At 39.5% G+C, this 21,547-nt stretch overlaps 1 protein-coding gene across 1 annotated transcript in view; it reads right to left on the reverse strand.

The window, feature by feature from the left end:
- The window catches only part of GOLPH3 (golgi phosphoprotein 3), a 31,131-nt gene extending 11,664 nt beyond the window's left edge, over positions 1-19,467 (reverse strand). Inside the window, exon 1 of the mRNA XM_038124314.1 lies at positions 19,049-19,467. Coding sequence (XP_037980242.1) covers positions 19,049-19,264 — 216 coding nt within the window. The 5' untranslated portion in view covers positions 19,265-19,467. The remainder of the gene's footprint in view (positions 1-19,048) is intronic.
- Positions 19,468-21,547: the final 2,080 nt, after the last annotated feature.

The following is a 21,547-nucleotide window of genomic DNA, read 5'->3' on the forward strand; positions in this document are numbered from 1 at the left end:
AAAGCAAGAATGAACTAAAAATAGATATTAAGTTAACTAGGGAGTATACTGGAAAATACAAACATGGCAATCAATACAAATCACAGAACAGATTCTTTTGGCTTGAACATGGTAAACTAAAAGAAAAAAACCTTTCAAATAAATATTTATAACAGCTACTATATTGTCATTCAAATCCCTTGAAAATACGTGCTTTTACAGCTTGAAGCATAGTTCTTATACAAACTGCAAAACTGCAAACCACATTTATTCCACTAAGCACACCTCAACTACTGTGATTTCTCTCTACTTCTGCACTGACAGCTGTCTGCTTCAATGGCAGAACAGACCACTTGACCCAATACGTTTACTCATCAGTACCTAGAAACACAACTATAGACTTTTGTACTCCAACAGTTCAGCAATTATGACCAAAAAAAAATCTTACAAAAAGAATTATTTTATATGGAGTAGCCAACAATGTTCCTGCATATTTTTTAATATTTGAGTATCTAAGATAAAAGTCAAATCATTAAGCAATGTTCTGAGAAATGTTTGATATGATTCATAAAGATCTTTCCAAAGTCCTCTAGTGAAGCACTTCTAAAAACACCAGTTTTGGGATACTTTAGAGAAAGATGCTGCACACAAGACAAGGTGGGGGAAGAGCAGAAGAGTGCTCTGCTTTTCATAAATTTGTCTTAACCAATAAGCAAGACTAGCTTAAAACAAAAGCAAGTCAATTTTATTATTTTTGCAGATGAAAGTTGCCAACATATAAAGATATAAGGGACACATATTTTAAGTCCACTAAATTTACAAACCAGTCTCTAACTAATGCCATCAATTACAGATTTCCAGGAATGTGAGAATACTTGTTTCAATTTTGCACTCAGCTATTTTCAAGAGCTGTATTATAGAGATGACCAATACTTAACAGAAGTCTACAAAAGCCCTGAATCTCTAAGGTAATTACCAAAATAGGTCCCATATATTTATTTAAAACACCATAGATATGAGTTTGGACAGGCATTTGGAAAGTTATCTAATCAGCCTTCTACTCTAGAGCTGATACTTTGCAGGTATCAGCTACTCCTATAATGCCACTCCGTAATTAAGATTTTGGTTGGCACCAGACATTTTTTGCCAAATAACACACACAAAGTGTGGTATTTGCTTGAGCGGGAAGAGATATGACTCCTACATTCTATTTCCAATCAGTCTCTTTACATAATAATTTCTGAAGCCAGACAATACACATGCAAGCTAAAATTCGACAGCACGAACTCACAGGCACAATAAATTTACACTTCTTTATATTCATAGAAAGTTTCAGATTATTATGCAAACAATTAAGTGCTGATGCTTGTTCCCTTTTTTTAGCAATGAAAGCTGAATTTATTTTTAAAATTACTATTTTTTAATGAAGTGACTTTAACTACACCACTCCCAGCACCAACTACCAGATGTAAACTCCTCTGTTCCAGTAGTTAACATGGATGGCCATAGGCTGAGGGTTGCAGAGAAATGCAGGCTCGCTCGCAAGGTAAGTCAGGTCAAAAATGACCACGTGAGTCTCTAGTCCAACCTCTTGCTGCAAGCAGGTTCAGTTATGAAGTCAGGTCAAGTTGCTCAGGGTTCTATTCAAGCATGTCTCAAAGCTTCCAAGAATGGAGACTGCACAGCCACCCAAAAGTTTTTAACCAACCAATCCTGAAAACCAGTTCAAAAAGATTACATCCTTCATAAACGGAGCTGCTTGTTTTGGTGGGGTGTATGACAGTGAAGCCATGAGAACGGATCCTGTTGCCATCATCTTATTTTCCATCTGCCCCCCAGGCTCAGAGTTCACAGGTGATCCTCTAGAGAGGGAACATTGTATTTCCACGCACAGAAATTGTACAGCTATTAACAGAGTTAGGAAAGGGATTCTTTTCAATCCATTAAACTGATCTTTCCAGATGGTTCTGTAGATGAATGGGGTGGTTTTGACACCTAATGTGAAGGTATCAGACAATCAAAGGAACTTTCACAGAATATCAGTTCAGCACACAACAGCCTAACTAAATAATCCTTTAAATTAACTAATTTTCCTGGAGTAACTAAAACTGAATGGGAGACACTTATCTTTGATATTCCAAACACCCTCTTGACATCTACTTTAATTGGTATAGAGCATAACTACAGAAGATGCACAAAAGAGAAACAAAGGGGTGGAGATTAATAATTTATGGAGAGGTGGAATGGCAAAATAGAATAATTCACTCTTTGTAAAGGAAACAAGGGCTAAAAGATGATAAGCCAAGCTAGCTCACAGGTTAGGAGTCAATTTCTTTTCTGTTTTTCCACTCAATTGTTTTAACAGGAAGGCAGAAGTTTTTAAAAAATTTTAAAACTTCTTTAAGAAACAAGAGCAATGATGAAGTTTGACAGACAGCAACCAATCTGTAAGCCACATGTGGACCAGGATGAAGTCAATGTTCAATGGGGGAATTGTCATCTTGTTCCCACCCTCTCCCTGAATGTAATCTGTCCACTGCTCATTACAGCATACAGAACAAGACAGGGACACAGTTTTTAAAACTGCTCATTTATTCCAGTTCCTAGCAGTCTCAAAACACTTGAGTGAAGATCAAACACGACTGTGCAGAAATGCAACTCGTTCTACTATTTAATGCTCTTAAACAGTGCTAGTTTTCTCACAATTACAATACCAAGTATTTTTACTTCATCCATTTTCCTGCAAGGCTTACAAGGCTCACAGCTTTATAAACTCTCTAACTCAAAGGAATACTTATTTCATTAAAGTTGCTAAGCAGCAGGGGGTAAGACTTACAAAGCAGGAGATTATTTTTATCTGACAGCAATCACACTGGAATAGCACTTTAAACTATGAATAGCTTGCAAGACAAAATTTTAAATCTACAATGACTCAAAGATCAAAAAACTGTTTACAACTGTCATGTTTATTTACACAAACACAGCACAAAAGCATTTTTCATCAGACCTGACCTAGAAACTTTCAGCTAAAAACTAGTTTTGCTAGACAAGCAAAAAGGGAAATTAGAATAAAGTTTACACCAAATACTTGTTTCCATATTAACTTTGAAAGCTCAGACTTTCCACCCAGGTATGGCAAAGGACAGAGCTGAGACTAAGATCCTCTTTCTACTTTAAGAGTAAGTTATTTCAAATCCATGTTCAGTAGGCCATTTCTTTCTCACCAGCTCCTATGGCATTTATTCACTTTCTCCTATTGCTTGCCTTCTGCCCACTTGCAGCTCACACAGGTCTTCCTGTTTGGTTATTCATTAATCACTTGAAACTGCCAGCTATTAAACAGTCCATTGTATAACAGAGGCCAGTTACCAAAACTACCTTACTTTCCACTTCTTGCTTCTACTTAGTCTCTTTAGAGCCATTAAGCTACCAGAGAGATTTTAAAAAAATTCATAAGGTTGGTTGTAATTTTTCTTTTCTTTAAAGAAGATTGCTAACACCTTATCTGCGATACAACAGGGCACTGCAGCCATGACCACTATAATTTCCTAAGTATGTAAAAAAATCAGAGTGAGAAGACAAAAAATGATCAGATGTGCCTGAAGATACTTGGTGCCATGTTAGTGATTTCTACACAATTACGGCTGCTTTAAGACTTGCACAAAACTTCAAAATCATTTCACTTAAGCACAAAACAGCCAACCTTCACAGATTAATGACTCTCACAGCTTCCAGGCTACTGTCACACTAACTCTATTTGAAACAAACAAAAAATAACTAAAAAAACCCAAACAAACAAACAAAAAACCACCAAAACAAACAGAAAGACCCCACTGAATCAACATCACTATTTTCTGTTTCCCAAGTGCAATTTGAAGTTACCCAGCAGTAACAGTGCAAAAAACGTAATTAAGCTGTAGATGTCATCTTACATTTATTTATACATTTGTACATTTAGAAGTACTCTCTAATGGATTACAAAGTTAAAAAAGAAAAAGAAAAAGAAAACTTTCTTAATAAAACATAGAAAAAAATACTCAGAAAAGACTGGGTAATCTTTAATTTTTTACTCAAGAATACTTCGTTTTATTTATCAGAGTTGTTAAAAATCTCTTCCCACTACAGAAATATAAATTCTTTCTCCACTTCTTCAGCTAACTCAGAATAGGCGAACAGCAGTTCTACTATACCTGGCACAGACAAGAAAGGAGCAGAGCAGAGTAAAAATATCCATAAAAATACCTCAGATTCATGAGAAAGGAAAGCAAAACACTTGCAGAGCTACAACTCTGAGGCTTCAAAATACTCACATGGTTATATAAATAAATACGATGTGTTTAACTGATGCGGTTAAGGGCAGCTGTTTACAGAACACAGACTGCAGCTGCCAATGCATTCTAACCCAAAGAGTCTCAAGCTATTGCAGATTACTTTGCAGATCACAGAGCCATTGCAACTGGAAAACAGCATCTTTTTTAAAAGCATCATAAAGTCATGTAATGGTATGTGAAGGTAACTTGTGGGTTACTGATGCCTCCTCTCCAAAAAAATTAAGTACTTCTTTATTTTAACATAACAGGCCCCTCAGGCCCATCCTCAGATCCACACGGCTTCATATTTATTATCACAGGTCAGTGTTAGGTTAAAGTTTTGGCCCTGACTCAGACTCAATTTACATTTATGAGGAACCACAAGAGAAGTTTCTGTGGGATAATGCATACAATACCGCTCAGTCTATGCTTCTCTTACTAAAAGAGTAAGAAAACTTTTCATTTTAATTTGAAACTTAATAGTACTCCTTAGACCCTCATCTAGCACCTTCTACCAAAACACAGAACTAAAACATCTATAATAAACAACTGAAATAAACCAAACAATCGAAGGGAACCTTCTAAAGGAGAAACATCACTACAGCCACCCAAACCCCTGAATTTCTGTTCTCAGGAAACTCCAAATTTTTCTATTAAGAAAGACACAAACAAAAAGACTTTGAAGTTTGGTAAATAATGCAATTTCTGAAACTTCATGTACAGACAAAACAAATAAAATATTGGTTAAACTCTTCCCAGCCATGGCAGCTCAATCAGAAGGGAAGCTGGCCAACTAACAGAAAGCAGAAGTGAGTAATTACAACTCCTGAGGAGTTCAGGAGTCCCAGCTCTGAGGTAATACACCTTACAGTCTTGTCAGAAGACATCAAATCCTTACCTTCTGGGTTTCTCAGCTGGGAGGTGCAATCCAGGTTAAAGCTTTCATATTATTAAACAGTAAATTCTGAATTTACAGGTACCCTGTTCTTTATTAGAATAGTATTTCAGCAAAATAATTGCAAAAAGCTCTACGCAGATTATAAAAGATAAAAATCAGACTTCCCAAACTTGCTGGAGTTTGCTGTTACTTTCCTTACTTCTGCACAGATGGCACTCAAACTCTCTGTTGGGGGTAGCAACATAAAAGCTCTGAGACACAAAACTATGGGTTTGTTTATACACAAACAAGTGTTGAGCTTTCCCAAACAGGTGTTTTTTCCTTACTATCTGTTCTTTCCAATGTGCGGCAGACTATTTTTATGTTCTCACAAATCACAGATGACAAACATACTGGCAAATTCACCCTCCTTGATGGCATCAGGGGACGTTACTGAGGACAATTATTTGCTGGTCCAATTAGGGGCCCTTGCCAAATACACATGCCAGAATAATAAATATACAGTTTGGGGACAGATAAAACCACAACGGTAGTTCAGTTCTACCGTTCAGATGAGCACAACAGGAAACAGTTGTCAAGAAATCTAAGCCTGAGATGGACTAACTAAAGTGAATGTGGAACTGGGGAAAAAAAACTTTTCTAAGTCAGTTCAGATCACCTGTGGGACTGGTAAAGGTAAATTGAGTCATCTGCTGGTATAAAATTTATATGAGCTGCTTTTCATTTTGAATAGCACAATTAGCAAATAATCTACTTACATCTAGCATTTACAAAGCAGTGTCATGGAAGAAAAATGTACCTGCACACTCACTGTGTGTAGTTAATTCTGAGAAAGGCTCATATATATATATTCAAATTTCTTCTCTTAGAGGTACTACAAGTGGCAGGGAGAAACACCAGGAGGGAAAAGAATCAGGACAAAATGATAATACCCCAGAGCTCAATCACAAGCAACCCTTGTGAATCACTTCTTTTTACCATGGAGAGATTCATTTCAGTTTTACTGACCTTTCAAAACAATGTCCCCACATCTCATTTTAGCCTTGCACAAAACCTTGCACATAACTGGAGAAGGTAAGTCCTTCCCCATATCTTCATTTTTAGCCATTTGAGGACTAAACCAAGGAGGCAGTCCAAAGCCTGAACTGCTGTTGAAGACAAAGCATTTCTTCACTCCACAGCAGCATTTGTGTAGTCAGCCAGATGAGCAACTGGTCTTTCTGAGAGCTAATTGACATTTTCTTCACCTGATTCACCATGCAAGTGAACAAATTTCAGGGATAGTGTGGAAAAGGGAAAGAATATGGTTGGGAAAGAATGTGGTTGGAAAAGACAGCAAAATGTAACAGCATCCCATTCTATGACAACCCACACTTCAAGAGATAAACTGCATTCAAACCCCGAATAGTTTTTATAACGGGAATAGTTTCAGCTAGAACTTAGTCTCTGGGACAAAGAACAGAGGAAAAAAAATTGTGCCTGTGCTGATACCTGTGCTGAAGCCACTTATGACCAAAATATGCTCAGAAAAGACAAAAAGCAGCTCCCTATTTTGGACTTCAGCAATGACTACCCTGATGATCATAAATTGGAAGTTATTTTATTTAAATCTGACAAGGCAGCAATAGCATCCCTTTCTGATTCTCTGAAGCAACAGCAAGTTCCTCCAGAGGCACCTACCAGCCTATTATTAGCCAACACAAAGCACAGAGAGAACATAATATAAAATCATCATCTGTCACCCATTTGAAACCTACTGCAAAAGACAAGCAGAGACAATTTATCTTGAAATAGAGGCTGTGGCAAGTTGTATTTCATAACTGACTTAATCATAATTGTGACAGAATTGTCACTTTTTTAGTCAACAAGTTCCTCCCTGAAGTAGTAGTTTTGTAATGACAGAAAGACAGCTGGGGAGAACAGAAGGGAAAGGATTAACAGCATACACTGTCCAGGTGTTCTGCAGCAGGTGAAGAGTTATTAGGAACTTTGGTGTCAAAGATGTCTGCTTCCTTCCCATTGCATCCTCTCTCCAATATAAGAATTGGTCACAAGTAACTTTACAACTTTAATCTGCTTCACAGCTATGACTGCTTATGAAACAAACACTGCCTAAAAGTATTTTGATTTTTAATGAAGAGTACGAGTGGAGTGAAAGGCATTGGACTATAATATTCTCAAAAAATACAACCGCCATCTTAATACGCTGTTTCCCTTATGTCGTCTCTCAACAACTAATACTACTTTGAATTTTCAAAAGCACTTATATCTCCTGGAGAATTTCTACAACATATCTCCTTAGAGCTGCTTTCAAATCCAAATAGGCAAAGTACAGAATATAAGCAGAACATATAGAGAAAGGATAACAACAGTACTCGGTTTATTATAAAAAATGTTTTAGCATAGAATTTCAATTCATTCTGGTGATCCAAAAGCCTAATTTTAGGCCTTCCAAATGCATCTATCACCAGCATTCTTCTGTAACAGACACACTACATCCTCGTGGATTAAATGGAGATACCAGCTGACAGCACTAGGAGAGGACAAAGAAGAGTACGGAGCATTGTCCTCTAACACCTGTACATGATTCTGTTCCTATCCTTTCTAGCTGAACGTGAAACTGCTGACTGGAACTTCTGACTGCAGAAAGATAAATGGTCTGACACTTGCAGGTAAGCAAACCTCTTCTTTGTGATAGAACTAATACAAGCAGAAATCTCAGGCAAATCAAAGTCAGTAACTGAGTTACTGGGCAATAAAACAGCAATAAGTTTACAGATTCTTTAGATATGAAAAGCTGTTAAAAGTTAGTCATTTATTTAGGAACGTCATCACTCTGTAAGGAACAACTAATACAGTTTTGCATCTCTTGAATGGAATCAGAGTCAGCAAGACTGATACTATAGATGCTTAACTTAATACTGAGCATGTTTTATAAAGTATTTGTCCAACAAATCTGACACCTGACTTTTTCAGCCAAAAACTTCAATTACATAAATTTTAGATTATCCCTTAGAAATAAGGAACCCTTCCAAAAAGCAAACAAAAAAAGGAAGTTTTTCGTTCCAGCATACTGTTACAACAAGCTTCACAGCATAATAGCAGGCAAACTGGTCTTGTAATGCAAGAACACAAAATTCAAAAAAGTCCACAAACTTTTCCGAGTTTTCAATGACAAACAGAAATTCTGGTCAATGCTAGAACTCCTCTTCTGCAGCCAGCCACCATTTGTTCCCCCTCAGCTAGGTCCTTCTACAGACCTCTGTGAACCTCTGACTCAGCTTCAGAAGCCTTAGATGGAATAAACACATAAAGCACCTTGAAGTCCAGCAAGAACCAATTAGAAGTCTTTCTGCCAGCCTAACTAAACATACTTATAGGAATGTGGGGAAAATGCAAATAACAGAAAACACAGAACACGAGGAAAAGGAAACACTATTGCAACATTCCTTCAACACAGGCTGGAATGTCCAAAATTACTTGAACTCTCAAAGTAAAAGAAGACTGCTCTCACCATAGGCATCTTATATGAACTGATCCATTTTCATCTTCAGGGAACCAAAAAGATCTGTTCTTTTCTTTCCAATGCAGGTTACTGTAATTTATATCAACCTGAATGTAATCGCAGCACAGAAGCTGCAGCAGGCAGTTAAGTCTCAAACAATACAAGACACAGTCAAACTATGCATATGCTTTAATGACCCAGCAATTCTTACTTTCTAATATACATTCAACGTATATATTTCAGTTCATTAGCTCCTAATAGCTATCAATGTATTACCTCTAAGAAAATCGCATACACCACGACACTACAGTAACGCACAACACAGACAGATTTAAACAGAAAACCAAGTCCAGCTTCTCTGGCGGCATTCTTTGGCAAGTCCCAAATCAACTTCTTTTGGCAAGGAACTGTGTGGCCTTAGCCCAAAACAAAATAAAATATTCAGGGTTATGTCTTGCTTGAACAACTCTTCAATAATAGTTTCAATCTTTTTCCCCATCAATGGACTTATCAAACAAGACAGACAGAAAACATCCTGCACAAAACAATTCCAGAATACAAGAATGATAGTTAAGCTGAGAACACATTCATTTTTTTCCCCATGCTTAGATTCCAAGACACTAAGCAATCCTGAAACACAAAACTGAACTTTGGATCAGATAACAACATGTTTCAATAAAATTCTTAATTATTAGCAAATTCTAAAAGACTAACCCTCCATTTTCCTTACTAAATGTTTTTCACACCTACTGTCTGTCATATATTGATTTTCACTGCTGCTACAGGCCAACCTGTTTTAAAACATTTGGTTAAATACATGACCCAGTTTCACTTGATATGTGGGCATTCAGAGAAGGCTATTTTCTATGTATTATATAGACAAACAACAAATTTAAATACCAAAAGTGGGAGTTTCATTTTTCAGATACTCTAAAATGGGTAACAAAGGAATTTCAGATACAGTAAAAGAAACAGCTGGAAAAAACATTTTGAAGACATTCTGAAAACAAAATAATTTTAGGAGACATTCATCCCCTTCACCAGTCATCCCTCAGAAATCACAGCATCATAACCTATCATATCCTGTATCTATAACCTTAGGTGGAAGGGAATCACAAGGATCATCAATCCCAACTCCTGGCCGTGCACAGGACCCCCCCCAATCAATCCTGCCATGTGCCTGAGGCATCTCCAGAATCTCACTCCTCCCCACATCCAGGGTTGCCCCATCCCAGCTGCAGAATCTGGCACTTGCCCTCGTTAAACTTCATGCAGCTGGTGATATCAAACCCTCTGATTTGTCAAGGTCTCTCTGCTGGTCCTCTATGACTTCCAGGGGTCAACAGCTCCTCTCAAGTTGGTGCCATCAGGAAACATAGTAATAATACTAAAAAGATAAAAACAAGATGCCAAAAATGTGTAAATGCTAAAAAAATATTCAAGTAAAACACTGCTATAGGAACACTCTGGATTTTCTCATGTGTCAAAGGAAAAATATTCAAACTTCAATCACATGCAATTTAAATAAACTGGATTCCTCTTCACATTACATTAGGTCTTTTTCAACCTATACTGGATAGCTCTTTCCTGCAAATCTGACCTTTCAAGTAAGCCACTACCTTCTCAACCAAGAAACTTGCAGGAACATCTAATGGTACATCCTAACCTATAAAACTTTTGAAAATTAAGAAGAAAAAGTCAAGCCAGAGTGCAGGAGTGTTTATTATTGGAATACTACAAAGCAAGGACTTTGATGTTTTACTCCAGCCCCTCTTGATTTCCTCTTTTAATGCAAATGAAATCATTAGCCATTTACTGGAGCATAAAGTGTACTCTAGTTATAAACAGAAGATAAGTTAGTGGGGGAAATGTCTGAAATGTTCTGACAGTCAAACATGGAAATGCTTTAGAAAACATGCTTACATATTCTACAAAGCACAGTATTCTTGACAAGGAACTTGTCAGGTATTTGATTAACCTGCCACTGCATTTAGGAACAAGAAACACACAGCAGCTGCCATCAGACACTGAAAGCACTAAAGCCAGATGTTACTGCCCATGTTTTCAAGCATGTACACACACATTACACAGGCATATCTCTCATTAAAATGGAGACAATAAAAACCCATAAATTTTCTAAAGAGGAGGCAACTAGCGCACACACACTGCTGAGCCCCTATGAGACCTCTGATTAAATCAACATTTAAGAGTCTGACTGCTCATTTAGAAATGAAAAGACAAACTTAGAAGCCTAACTTTCTTCATGATTAACTGTATACACAAGCAGATAATGACTTCAAATATTTGCATGACTCTTGCAAAGCCACCTTCCATCAGTGTCCACTCTCTATTCTCCATATTGGTGCAAAATTAAGATGTAATTAGTTTCTTCAATAACCTTCGATTTCAACAAACTGATTTCTGCTCTACCTCCTATTGCCACTGAACATAAAATCTAACATTTATATGAAAGAAATGTTTAAATAGAATTTAGTGTCCCCTAGTGCTGGGCTGAGCCTGGGTGGCAGCTAAGTCCCATAAAACTGCTCCCTCAGTCACTTTGTGATTAAGTGAAAAAACAAAAGTAAATGATGCCAAAACCTTACCACCCACCACAAGCAGACTAATGCCCAGGTGGTCTCTTGGCTATGACCGCCCACCCCGCTCTCTCCACTCTCTTTCTTTGCTGACCATGGCACTGCACAGCCCAAGGCACCCCTCTGGTCAGCTGGGGTCTGCTGTCCTGGCCGTGCCCCCTCCCAGCCTCTTGCACCCCCCACTGAAGGGCTGGGCAGAGTGAGAAACAGAGGTGGCCTTGATGCTGTGCAAACACTGCTCAGCAACAGAAAGCACAGGGTGTGTGTTATCACCGCTGTTTTGTGTTATCAACATTGTTTTGGTCAAAAATAAAAAACATGGCACCATATTGGCTGCTATGACGAAAATTAACTCTACCACAGACAGGTCCAGAGCACTTCTCTGAAAAACAACAGGAAAAACCCAAATATAGTATGTCTTTCTAATACAGACAAAGCAGGCCCCTTACATGCTGACTAAATAAGAGGTGGAGGTTTCACTAACTTTGACTAAGCAGGCCACATTTATTAAAATTATAATTCCCTCCTCCAGCTTTGTAAATAGAGTGTATGTGCACCCAAATAAAACATCTACACCTTCCTTCTCTTCTACCTCTCTTTTACTGCAGCCACAATGAAAAACACTGTGTAAAACACTGTATTATTTCAAACTGGGGAGGTGCACAATGCTTAGCTTTGATTAATATGCATCTGGTCATTAATGTGGACGGAATTCTAGAGTTGTGTTTTGGGTCTTTAAAAAAGCATGTATACAATGGAGAGAGATTCCTCTATTCTTACTCTCAATATCATCCATCTTCCTTTCAGTTCTTTTCAGAACAAGCTTCTAGTTCCTCACTTGTTTCACTTGTCCAGGTGCAAGCAATCTTCAAGAAACAGAGTAACTCATAATAATGCCATGTCAACATCTTTGTTATGAGGTTAAATAAAAAGTCCAGCCACTGCACAGTTCTCATATTGAAAGGAATAAGTTCTTCCATTTAGTAATTAACATATACTAATTGTAAACTGAGAGTCTCAGGCATAGTTTGCAGAAGCTGCTAAAGCAGGAGTTCCATTTAAATATCCAGCTCAAGCTGGATAGCAGTGTAGTTGCAGTTAGTCCTCCCTGAGGGATCAGTACAGACAGAATATCCACCTGACATTTACCTCAAGCTCCACAGTGAGTGTCATATACTTGCCTGGTCACTGTGCACTGCAGAAGACAGAACACCAACATTACAACATAATACATACGAAATGCTTCTTTCATGGTAGAGACTGCACAGTGTGGAAGTGCCACAGTAAAATCAAGTGTCTGTTGAAACAAAAAAAATGGAAGTGCAATGTGCTGTGCTGTACAATAATGACAAGCTAAATACAAACCTCCCAGTATAAACCACGTACAAAAGACAGTCTGGCAGCTAAGGACTCTAAATACACAACTACATCATGCTATTTAGTAAGACCATAAAGGCAGATGACTAGAAAGTATATAGCAAAAAACAGCTTACAAGTGCTTAAAAGAGTATCAGCAACAGAAAGATATGCAAAAAGCCTGACAACTTTCCCAGTGTACTGAATAAATCCCATAACATCCACAAATAAAAAGACATCTTTGAATGTAACACCTCTTCCCTTATAAAGACCTCATTTGTAGGGTGTGCTAGCTCCACAGTCTACCACAAACACGGGAAGAAAAAAGAAAAAGAAAAAAAAGAAGGTGAAACACAGTCATTTAAGAGGAGGTGGGAAAGACTTGGCATGCACAATGCTGGTTCACACTCAGACCAACAGCACAGTGATTCTGTGCTGCTGCTCACTTGTGCTCCTACTCATCCAGGCTTACATACAGTGTACATGCAGGAAGAGAGCAGTTGAAAACTATTTTATGTGCAATCTCATAATTCTTATATATCTGAAAAGCACATGTGAAATCATTCTGAAGTAACATTTTATCAATATTTCTGAAAGCAAGTTACTGAAATTTTTCTAAGACCCGTTTGCAAGCCAGAAAAAACCCCAAACAGTTAAAAGTGGCACATGGCTAGTTAACTAGTTCTTTTCTTCTTTTACTAAAACTTATTAATAAATGGACTGAGAATGTTGTGCAGAGGAAACCAAGCACATTTACTCCAGACTAGCTTCCCCTCTTCCCAGTGATGCAACACAGAGATTAATATGTGCTGTAGTAATTATTTGATCTGTAAGAAAGTAATTCTTAAATATACTGTCTGCAATACATATATATACATATATATTTATATATCTTCTGGTCAATTTACCCCTGCAAAGAAATCCATTACATGGACCTCATCTAATTGAAGTATATGCTATCTATATAGCACTAAATGTTATCTACATTAGGGTGAAAGAATACCTGAAAAAAAATACTACTTCTTTAATATAAAATATTATTTTCAGTTTCATGATTATTTATCTTCTAGCAGTAAAGAGCAAAAGTTTCTTTTATATATATATATATATATACTTTATTCAAAATGTTTAATAAAAGCAGCTTGCTAAAGGGAGAGGAAGAATAGTTATGGCACATTTTTAAGAGCGCTGAAGTTAAAGCTTTGTTTGAGTTCTTAAAAAATTGGAAACCACTACTAAAATGCTCTGACAATGTTTTTGTCTTTGCCCTACAACTAACAGCTTGCCATAAAAAGGGACTTTCCACACTCAAAGTTATCCATAGAAAAATAATATCAATTACAGATTAACCATGCTATGAAAGCAAGGATAGCCACACCAACTGCATGCAAATGATTCAAAATCAGCATATCCTCAAAAGAGCCCAAAAGCAGGATTTACTCAGCAGCACGGTAAAGAGTCACTTTACTCATCTTGTAGCAAACAGAATTGGGGTGCACCTCCTCCCACACCTCCTATCTTCTCCTAGTCTGTCATTTACTGATAGACATGAAATACAAAAATAAAAAAAGACCAAAAAGGTAGGCAACTCTGAAAGAAAGAATTTTTCAGCACAGACATTACACACTTTGTTGTTATTAGGCCCTGAACATTTGAATAAAAGCATGCCTTTGTCCAGGTTTCAACACATTCATACATCACTCTTCAACTGCAATGCGAATGAATTCCCAGCGGACGCCTCTTCAAGTTACACTTGTTTGTCTCAGAAATTTTCCAGCAAAACTTGGGCGCTTCTAAGTTGACATTCAGCCTCTTGCTGAAACTGTTTTCATGAGACAAAAAAAAGACTAAATGGATACAAAGAAGACTTTTCAAAACCTGTTAATTTTTTACAAAGGCAAATCCCCTCAAGACTTCTGCATCACAGTATCCATTTCACTAAGTCAAACATTAAGAGCAGGAAAAACACCACCCACATTTTGAATGTTTTCAAATTTCCTATGCCACCTTTCATGCAAGTACTTTTAGGATTAAAACATAAAATTCAGAAACCAATTGAGACACTCATATTTGTAAGAATAATAAGGAAACTACATTTTAATACAAATCTGGTCAACACAAAATAGCCCATTTGAAGCAGGCACACTACTTCCCTAAAAGCTCACTTCAATACAATGAAAAATATCATAAGCTGGAAACCTTCATGTGACCTATCTGGACACAAAGCTATGCTGCAAAAACAAATTTTCAGCTATAGATGAAATTTTTGAAGGCCAAACATAAGTAACAAAGATCCAATATAATTTCTGTACCTAATGAAGTGATTTAACATCACTTCATTCCCACAAATGATATTATAGTCTTCAGCTAAGAAAGGGTAAAACAATCTAACAGATATCTATGTTGCAGTAGACTGCAGTAGCCAGGTATTTTTCAGCATACTTTACATGAGTGTTCTTTCAGCAAGTGAGGAATTAGTTACAGATCAAATAAATATTTTATCTTGGTGGGTGCCAGGTCTCTCTAGCTGCTTCAATTTGTTTATTTGTGGCAATTGTATAGAGGATAAAAGCAGCTGAGTGCACTGCTGTATTTGAATAGATTCCAAACAACTACCAAAAGAAAATTTCAAAAAGGAGGAATAAAGAAAAAAACAACCCAAACCCACAAGCAGAAGAAACCCTACAAGGATGAAATTCAGTGGAGCAAGTTACATAGCAGGACCACCTCACAACCTCTCCATTTTTATGGGACTGAATTACAAGATGCCGGGAGGACCTGTCATGAAACAGCTACCCTGTACTCATCTCTTAGCTATCGTTTTTAAATGAGTTAGAATATAACTTCCAATATTTATCACTCCCTTCTTTTGCTTCAGTATTTCTACACTGTAGCTCCCTTTTGCTGTGGCTTTGACTCATCCTATCACAATACTGGCTTTTTACCTAATACAGGACTGGTTTACTTCAGGGCATGCTTTTCATTCCTACAGCAACTGGCTATTGCTCTGCTTTAAATGGATGAACCTGACTCTCTTTTCCAGATACGTTTCTGAAGGATTTCCAAATACATGCAGGTATTGTGATGGCTCCCTGAAAAATTTCAGTAATGTATTTTCTTCCAGTTTATTACCTGCTCCTCCAAGAACACCGCATCTGTCATGTTATGCAAGCAAGCACATATTTCAGCTCATATCCCTTATAACCTACCTCGACTTTGGAATACAAAAATAGTTATGTGTATACAGAAAATACAGATTGAAAAAGAACTGTTGGTGGAAAAGAGCAATCAGAACAAATACATTAGGTACAACTTAATTAGGCCAAAGTGGTGGGGGACTCAGAATTAACAAACAAAAAGGCCATGTCCAAGATGCATGTACAAAATGCAGGTATTTGTGTTCAGATGTCAGGAATAGGATTGAGGGATGGTGTGTTTGTTTCACAGCTGCCAGAAATTCCCATCACTGAATCCATACTGCAGCAGCAACCAGACAACAACTCAAAAGTCTTGCTGTGGTTGTTTACAACCATCGCACCACCTTGGAAACAAGATTCATATGAGTATCTAACAATCTCCTGGAAACACTGAACTCATCAATGCATCACTAAATATCTTCCTGAAAAACTGTCTCTTAGTAGCAAAGACTCTTCCATGTACACTTAGAACTTATAAAAGTAGCTCTGTACATGTGAGCTATTTTGTATCCAATTCATGTGAAGGTAAGACACATCCACTAGTGTTTAAAATTACCTAAAAATCTGAAAGTTGTGTTATCAATGCATGTATCAGTGAGTGTTCTGAGAAAGCACCTATTTATAGAGAAATATGTTCTTTGGCCAAAACAGAGTCTTTGTTTTTATATTTTTTTTATTTGTATGTTCTTTGGCCAATCCAGTATACGTCTCGTTTTTGGTTTTTTTTTAAGTAAACATTAAATTGTTTTATCCTGTTGGAAAAAACAGGAAGGATATTCTCAGCTTTAAATTTACAGACTTTTAATCAAGCTTGTACCTCGTAAACTTGCCTTTGCCTCTCCCTTAGACTTCATATAGTTTCACAATTACACTTTACAGACTCTATTTGTTCTGCTTTGCTTGCTCTCCTGAGAAAGTCACACTCAAATGCTACAGTAAATCAGTTCTACTGGAAGTAAAGACTTTGTAAAAAACATTTCCAGATGTGTAAAGCAAGCTGGTTCTGCTTACTTATCATTAGAACAACAGAGAACAAAAAATATTCATATTGGAAAATGAGCCTGTAATTTTATTTCCAGTTTTGGAAGGAAAACACATGATAAATGGTTTAAATTGTGTACCCTGTACACAGGGGCACAAGCAGGCCCAAAACCAAAGTCTAAATCCCAATGCTTCACCTCTAACAAAGCTCACAAAGAGGGTATGCTACAGCTCCTGTATTTAAGCCCCCTGCCCTAGAGCTGAAATTACAATTCTTTGTGTCTGATGTCTCCACTGCAAAATCTCAAGGGACTTAGGGATATCCATGACACTGTAACCATCCAGTTCCTTTTTCTCTACAAAGGAATAATGGATCATCTTCAATGTATGTCACTGCTGTGCTTAGCAAAGTCAGATAAATTTATAACTTTGATGCACACCATTGCAAAGGCAGACTTTTAGACTCAAAGTTAACTTTGATTCACCACGAAGACTTGTGCCATATATTCCTCCTGGCAGACACAATGCTCCCTACCTTGAGATCTTTACAGCATAATGCCCACCAATTCAGGAGATTTAGCACACAATCCTGGTCAAAAAACAGGCTGAAAGATCACCCAGTTTATACCACCTTCTTCAAGGTAAGGTATTCTAAGCCAATCCTGCCAGCAATTGCTCCTGCCACTCCTAACTTATTTTCCCTCAACTGTTCAGGCATGTAGAAAGTAAAATGCCCATATGCATTCAATTCAACAAGCCTTCAATTTCACACGCAGAAGGAGAGATCACTATCTGTTGAGGTTATCAGGACACCACGGCAAGGTCCACCTGAAATGATGGGACTACAAGAATATGCTCTGAAATACACAGCCTGAGAGAGAAACACAATGCTATTGCAGCAGGTACATACACAGATCATAGAGGTACAGAATAAGCTGGGTTGGAAGGGACCCACAAGGATCACAGAGTCCAATTCCTGGCCCTGCACAGCATCATCCCCAAGAGTCACATCATGTACCCAAGAGTACTGTCCAAATGCTGCTTGAATTCAGACAGGCTTGGTGCTGTGCTATGAGCTAAAAAAGCAAACATTAATCAAGAAAACCACGCTTCATTCACAATCAACCAGTAAATTTATTGCAGATGCAATGGCTTGTCAAAGAACATATAACTTACCAGCTTCCCTCCCATATTATCTTGACCTCCTGAACAGGCAGAGTTTCAAGAGATTCCCACTCAAATCAATGAACTGGATTAAATTATTTACTTGTCACACAAATTAAAAAAACAACACCAAGTTTACGTGACAAAAAAAAAAAAGAAAAGCTGGTTGCTTAATCAAATCCATACTGTATCTCATATCTAAAATAAGGGTGTATCACTCTTTAATCATACACCACATTAAATTAAACTGCTTCCCTGACAGAACTCTCATTCCACAGTGTGTGTGCTTTCTATATTGACTGCCTTTTTCAAACGAACAAAAATCCAACACACTGGTGGAACACAAGTGCGGCAACACACCCTCCTCAGTTACTCACAGTATCACGGCAAACTATTAAGAAATGAAATCAGTAAAAATACAGAATTATATAATAATGCCATTTCTTCATTTTGACACGCTTCTCATTACTCACAGCACATTTCTGTCATATAACTCTCCCCCAATTTAAAGATAATTTTCACATGCATTACTCTGCAAAGTCTTAGTAGAAAAGGGCTGCTCAGCATCTGCTCAGCATCCTAGAACACTTGAGGACCTCGTAAGCACCAGAGTTCTGACTGACAAAACCCACAGAGGTAGAGGGATCTCCCACATTAGAGGCATGGGTAAGTTGAAGGAGGATGGATGTGCCAGGTTCTCCCAGGCCCTCAAATCCAACGCTGGCCTGAAGCCCTGGTCCCCATATCCAGGTCCTCTATATTCCCTCTCATGTGTATTCATATGACAGCCCCTCTGCGAACCCCTCAACCAAACGGAAGCGGCACAAACTCTGCCGGCTTCCCCCTTCCCAAAATCTTTGCACCTCTTCCCCACCTCCTCCAAAACACCAAGCCTGTTCCAGGCACATCACGTCCCCCATCCCCTCTGCCCCCCAGCCCCCAGCCACACTCACTCTGCAGCGTCCTTGACCCCATCGCACCACCACGCTCCTCCTCCCCACAGCACCCCCCAAAAGCCGGTGTCCCCTCGGGCACCTCCTGCCCAGCGCCGCCGGCCGCACCTCACGGTCCTTGAGGCCCAGCAGCAGCACCTCCTCCATGAGGGTGAGCCGCGTTTCCTTGGAATCGCCCTTCTCGTCGTCGCCGGACTCGTCCCGGCGCCCTTCATCCTCGGGGCCGCCGCCGGCGCCCCGCTCCTTATCGGCGGCGGCGGCGCTGCGGGAGGCCTCGGTCCGGCGCTGCACCAGCCCGGAGCTGCGCTGGGTCAGGGAAGTCATGGTGGCGGGGAGACAGCGGGGCTCGGCGGCGGCTCGGGGAGGGGACGGGCCGGGCTGGAGCCGCTCCGCCCTACGCGCCCCGGCCGGGGGCAGTCATGGGGAGCGGGCCGGTTCCGGGGCGGCCGCGCTGGCGGCGGCGGCGGCGGCTCAATATGGCGGCGCGGGCTGATGTCAGCGGAGGATGTGGCAGCGCCGGGCGGGGCGGCGCCGGAAAGGGACCCGCGGCTGAGGCAGCGCGGCCGTGACCCGGGGCGGGCACTGCGCTGCCTTCGGGAGCGGGGTGCGCTTCCACGAGTGCCTCGTTCGCGCTGCCGCAAGTCCGCTTCGTTTCATACGATTATTAAAGTTGCAAGAGACCTCCGAGACAATCCAGTACAACCGTCCGCCCAGAACTGCCCCTGTAACCCCTAAACCACATCACCCGCGCCGGATCCAGACGGCTCTTGACCTCCAGGGACAGTGACTCCAGCACGCCCCTGGGCAGCCTGTCCCAGTGACTGACCATTCGAGTTCAGCCAGAAAACGGTGTCCGACTGCTGGGGTGGAGGTGGCGACGAGCAGCCTGGGCTGGTGGAAGGTGGTTGTGCCCAGGACCAGGGCAGTGACCATACCCTTGGGTTCGGCACTGGTGAGGCCACACTTCGAGTGTCCCGTGAGCGGTCCTGGGCCCCTCACAACACACTGAGCAGGTTTAGAGAAGGGTCAAGGAGCTGGGGAAGGGTCTGGAGCACAAAGCTGATAAGGAGCAGCTGAGGGAGATGGGGGTGTTGGAGAAAAGGAGGCTCAAGGGGAGCCTTATCACTCTTTGCAAACTCCCTGAAAGGAGGGTGTAGCCCGGGGGGGGAGGGCTCTTGTCTTGGCAGGACAAGAGGTTACAGCCTCAAGCTGTTCCAGAGAAGGTTCAGGCTGAACATTAGGAGCAATTTCTTCACAGAAAGGTTGATTAGACATTGGACTGGGCTGCCCAGGGAGGTGGTGGAGTCACCACCCCTGGAGGTGTCTAAGAAAAGACTGGATGTGGCACTCAGTGCCATGGTCTGGTTGACACGATGGTGTTCTGTCACAGGCTGGACTCAAAGATCTCAAAAGTCTTTTCCAGCCTGGTTGATTCGGTGATTCTGTGTCCCTCTCCATGGCAGAGGTTGCAACGAGATGCTCTCTTCCAACGAAAATGCCATGATTCCATGATTCCTTGCATATATACATGTACCTGTCAGGTGAACTCAGGCGAACTCTTAACAGTTTTCACTTCAGATTTTGGAGATGGAGTCCCTCAGTTCTGCTGTTGATGGGCACCTTTTCAAACCCTGACCCCTTTTGTATGTGGTACACCAAAAACTCAAAAAAAAATTCCTATCAAGGATAAATCCCATGTAAGTTTTCAGGCAGTGTAATTTATTGCAGAATAAAGGTGTTCATGCTGTAGGCAAGGATGGCTTACACTTTTTAGTTCACAGTTAGAATATTGCATTTATGAGATACATAAATACAAAGGTATGCAAAATAGGTATTTAATGTATAAATAAAATGTATTAATAAATAGAGGGTTGGTTTTAATGAGTTGTTTTTTTGGTGTTTTAATTTGTTGTTCTTTTGATTTTTTTTTTCTAACTGGACCCTGTTTACCAAGAGCTCTGAGTCACTCTGGAAGTGACTTTCATTATTTTCCACACCCCCAGTTCTTGCATCCCTTCCTATTATGACTTGGTGACAATTTGGTGCAGCATAAGAAAGACTAGCAGATGGATAATCCTGATCCCCAGAGGATCTGGATCACTCAGGCAAGTGTTAGCTGATTGTTCCTCTTCTGGTTTTTGAGGCCTGCTGATTATTCACAGTCCACTTATGGTGCAACATTCTGATTTTCTTTTATCTTTCTGGGTTTTTTGTTAATTAAAATGTCCTACTGTATCTGCTCAAATGCCAAACCAAAGCTGAAGGATATAGTATCACTGTTATTTTTATCAAATTAACGTTTGCTCAAAGAAGAGATACAACAACAGCACTACAAGATGTGTTTCCTGGAAATGTCATTTCTGAGTTGTAATTAAACTCAAACATTTATTCATTTAGTCCTCTCTGAGCAACTTGGATATTTTTCTGAAGATTACAGTCCAAATGACAGGCATGTAATTAACCTGGGTCATTCCCTTTGCCTTCTTTTAACATAGTCCCTGTATTAGCTTTTTTCCTGTTCTTTGGAGCTCACAAGGTTTATTGAGAGCCTTATTTAGAGATCAAAAAGATTCCAAAAAGATACAGGTTTCAAAAACCTGTATGCAA

This window comes from Motacilla alba, chromosome Z (assembly GCF_015832195.1).
Source record: "Motacilla alba alba isolate MOTALB_02 chromosome Z, Motacilla_alba_V1.0_pri, whole genome shotgun sequence".
Classification (NCBI taxonomy): Eukaryota; Metazoa; Chordata; class Aves; order Passeriformes; family Motacillidae; genus Motacilla; species Motacilla alba.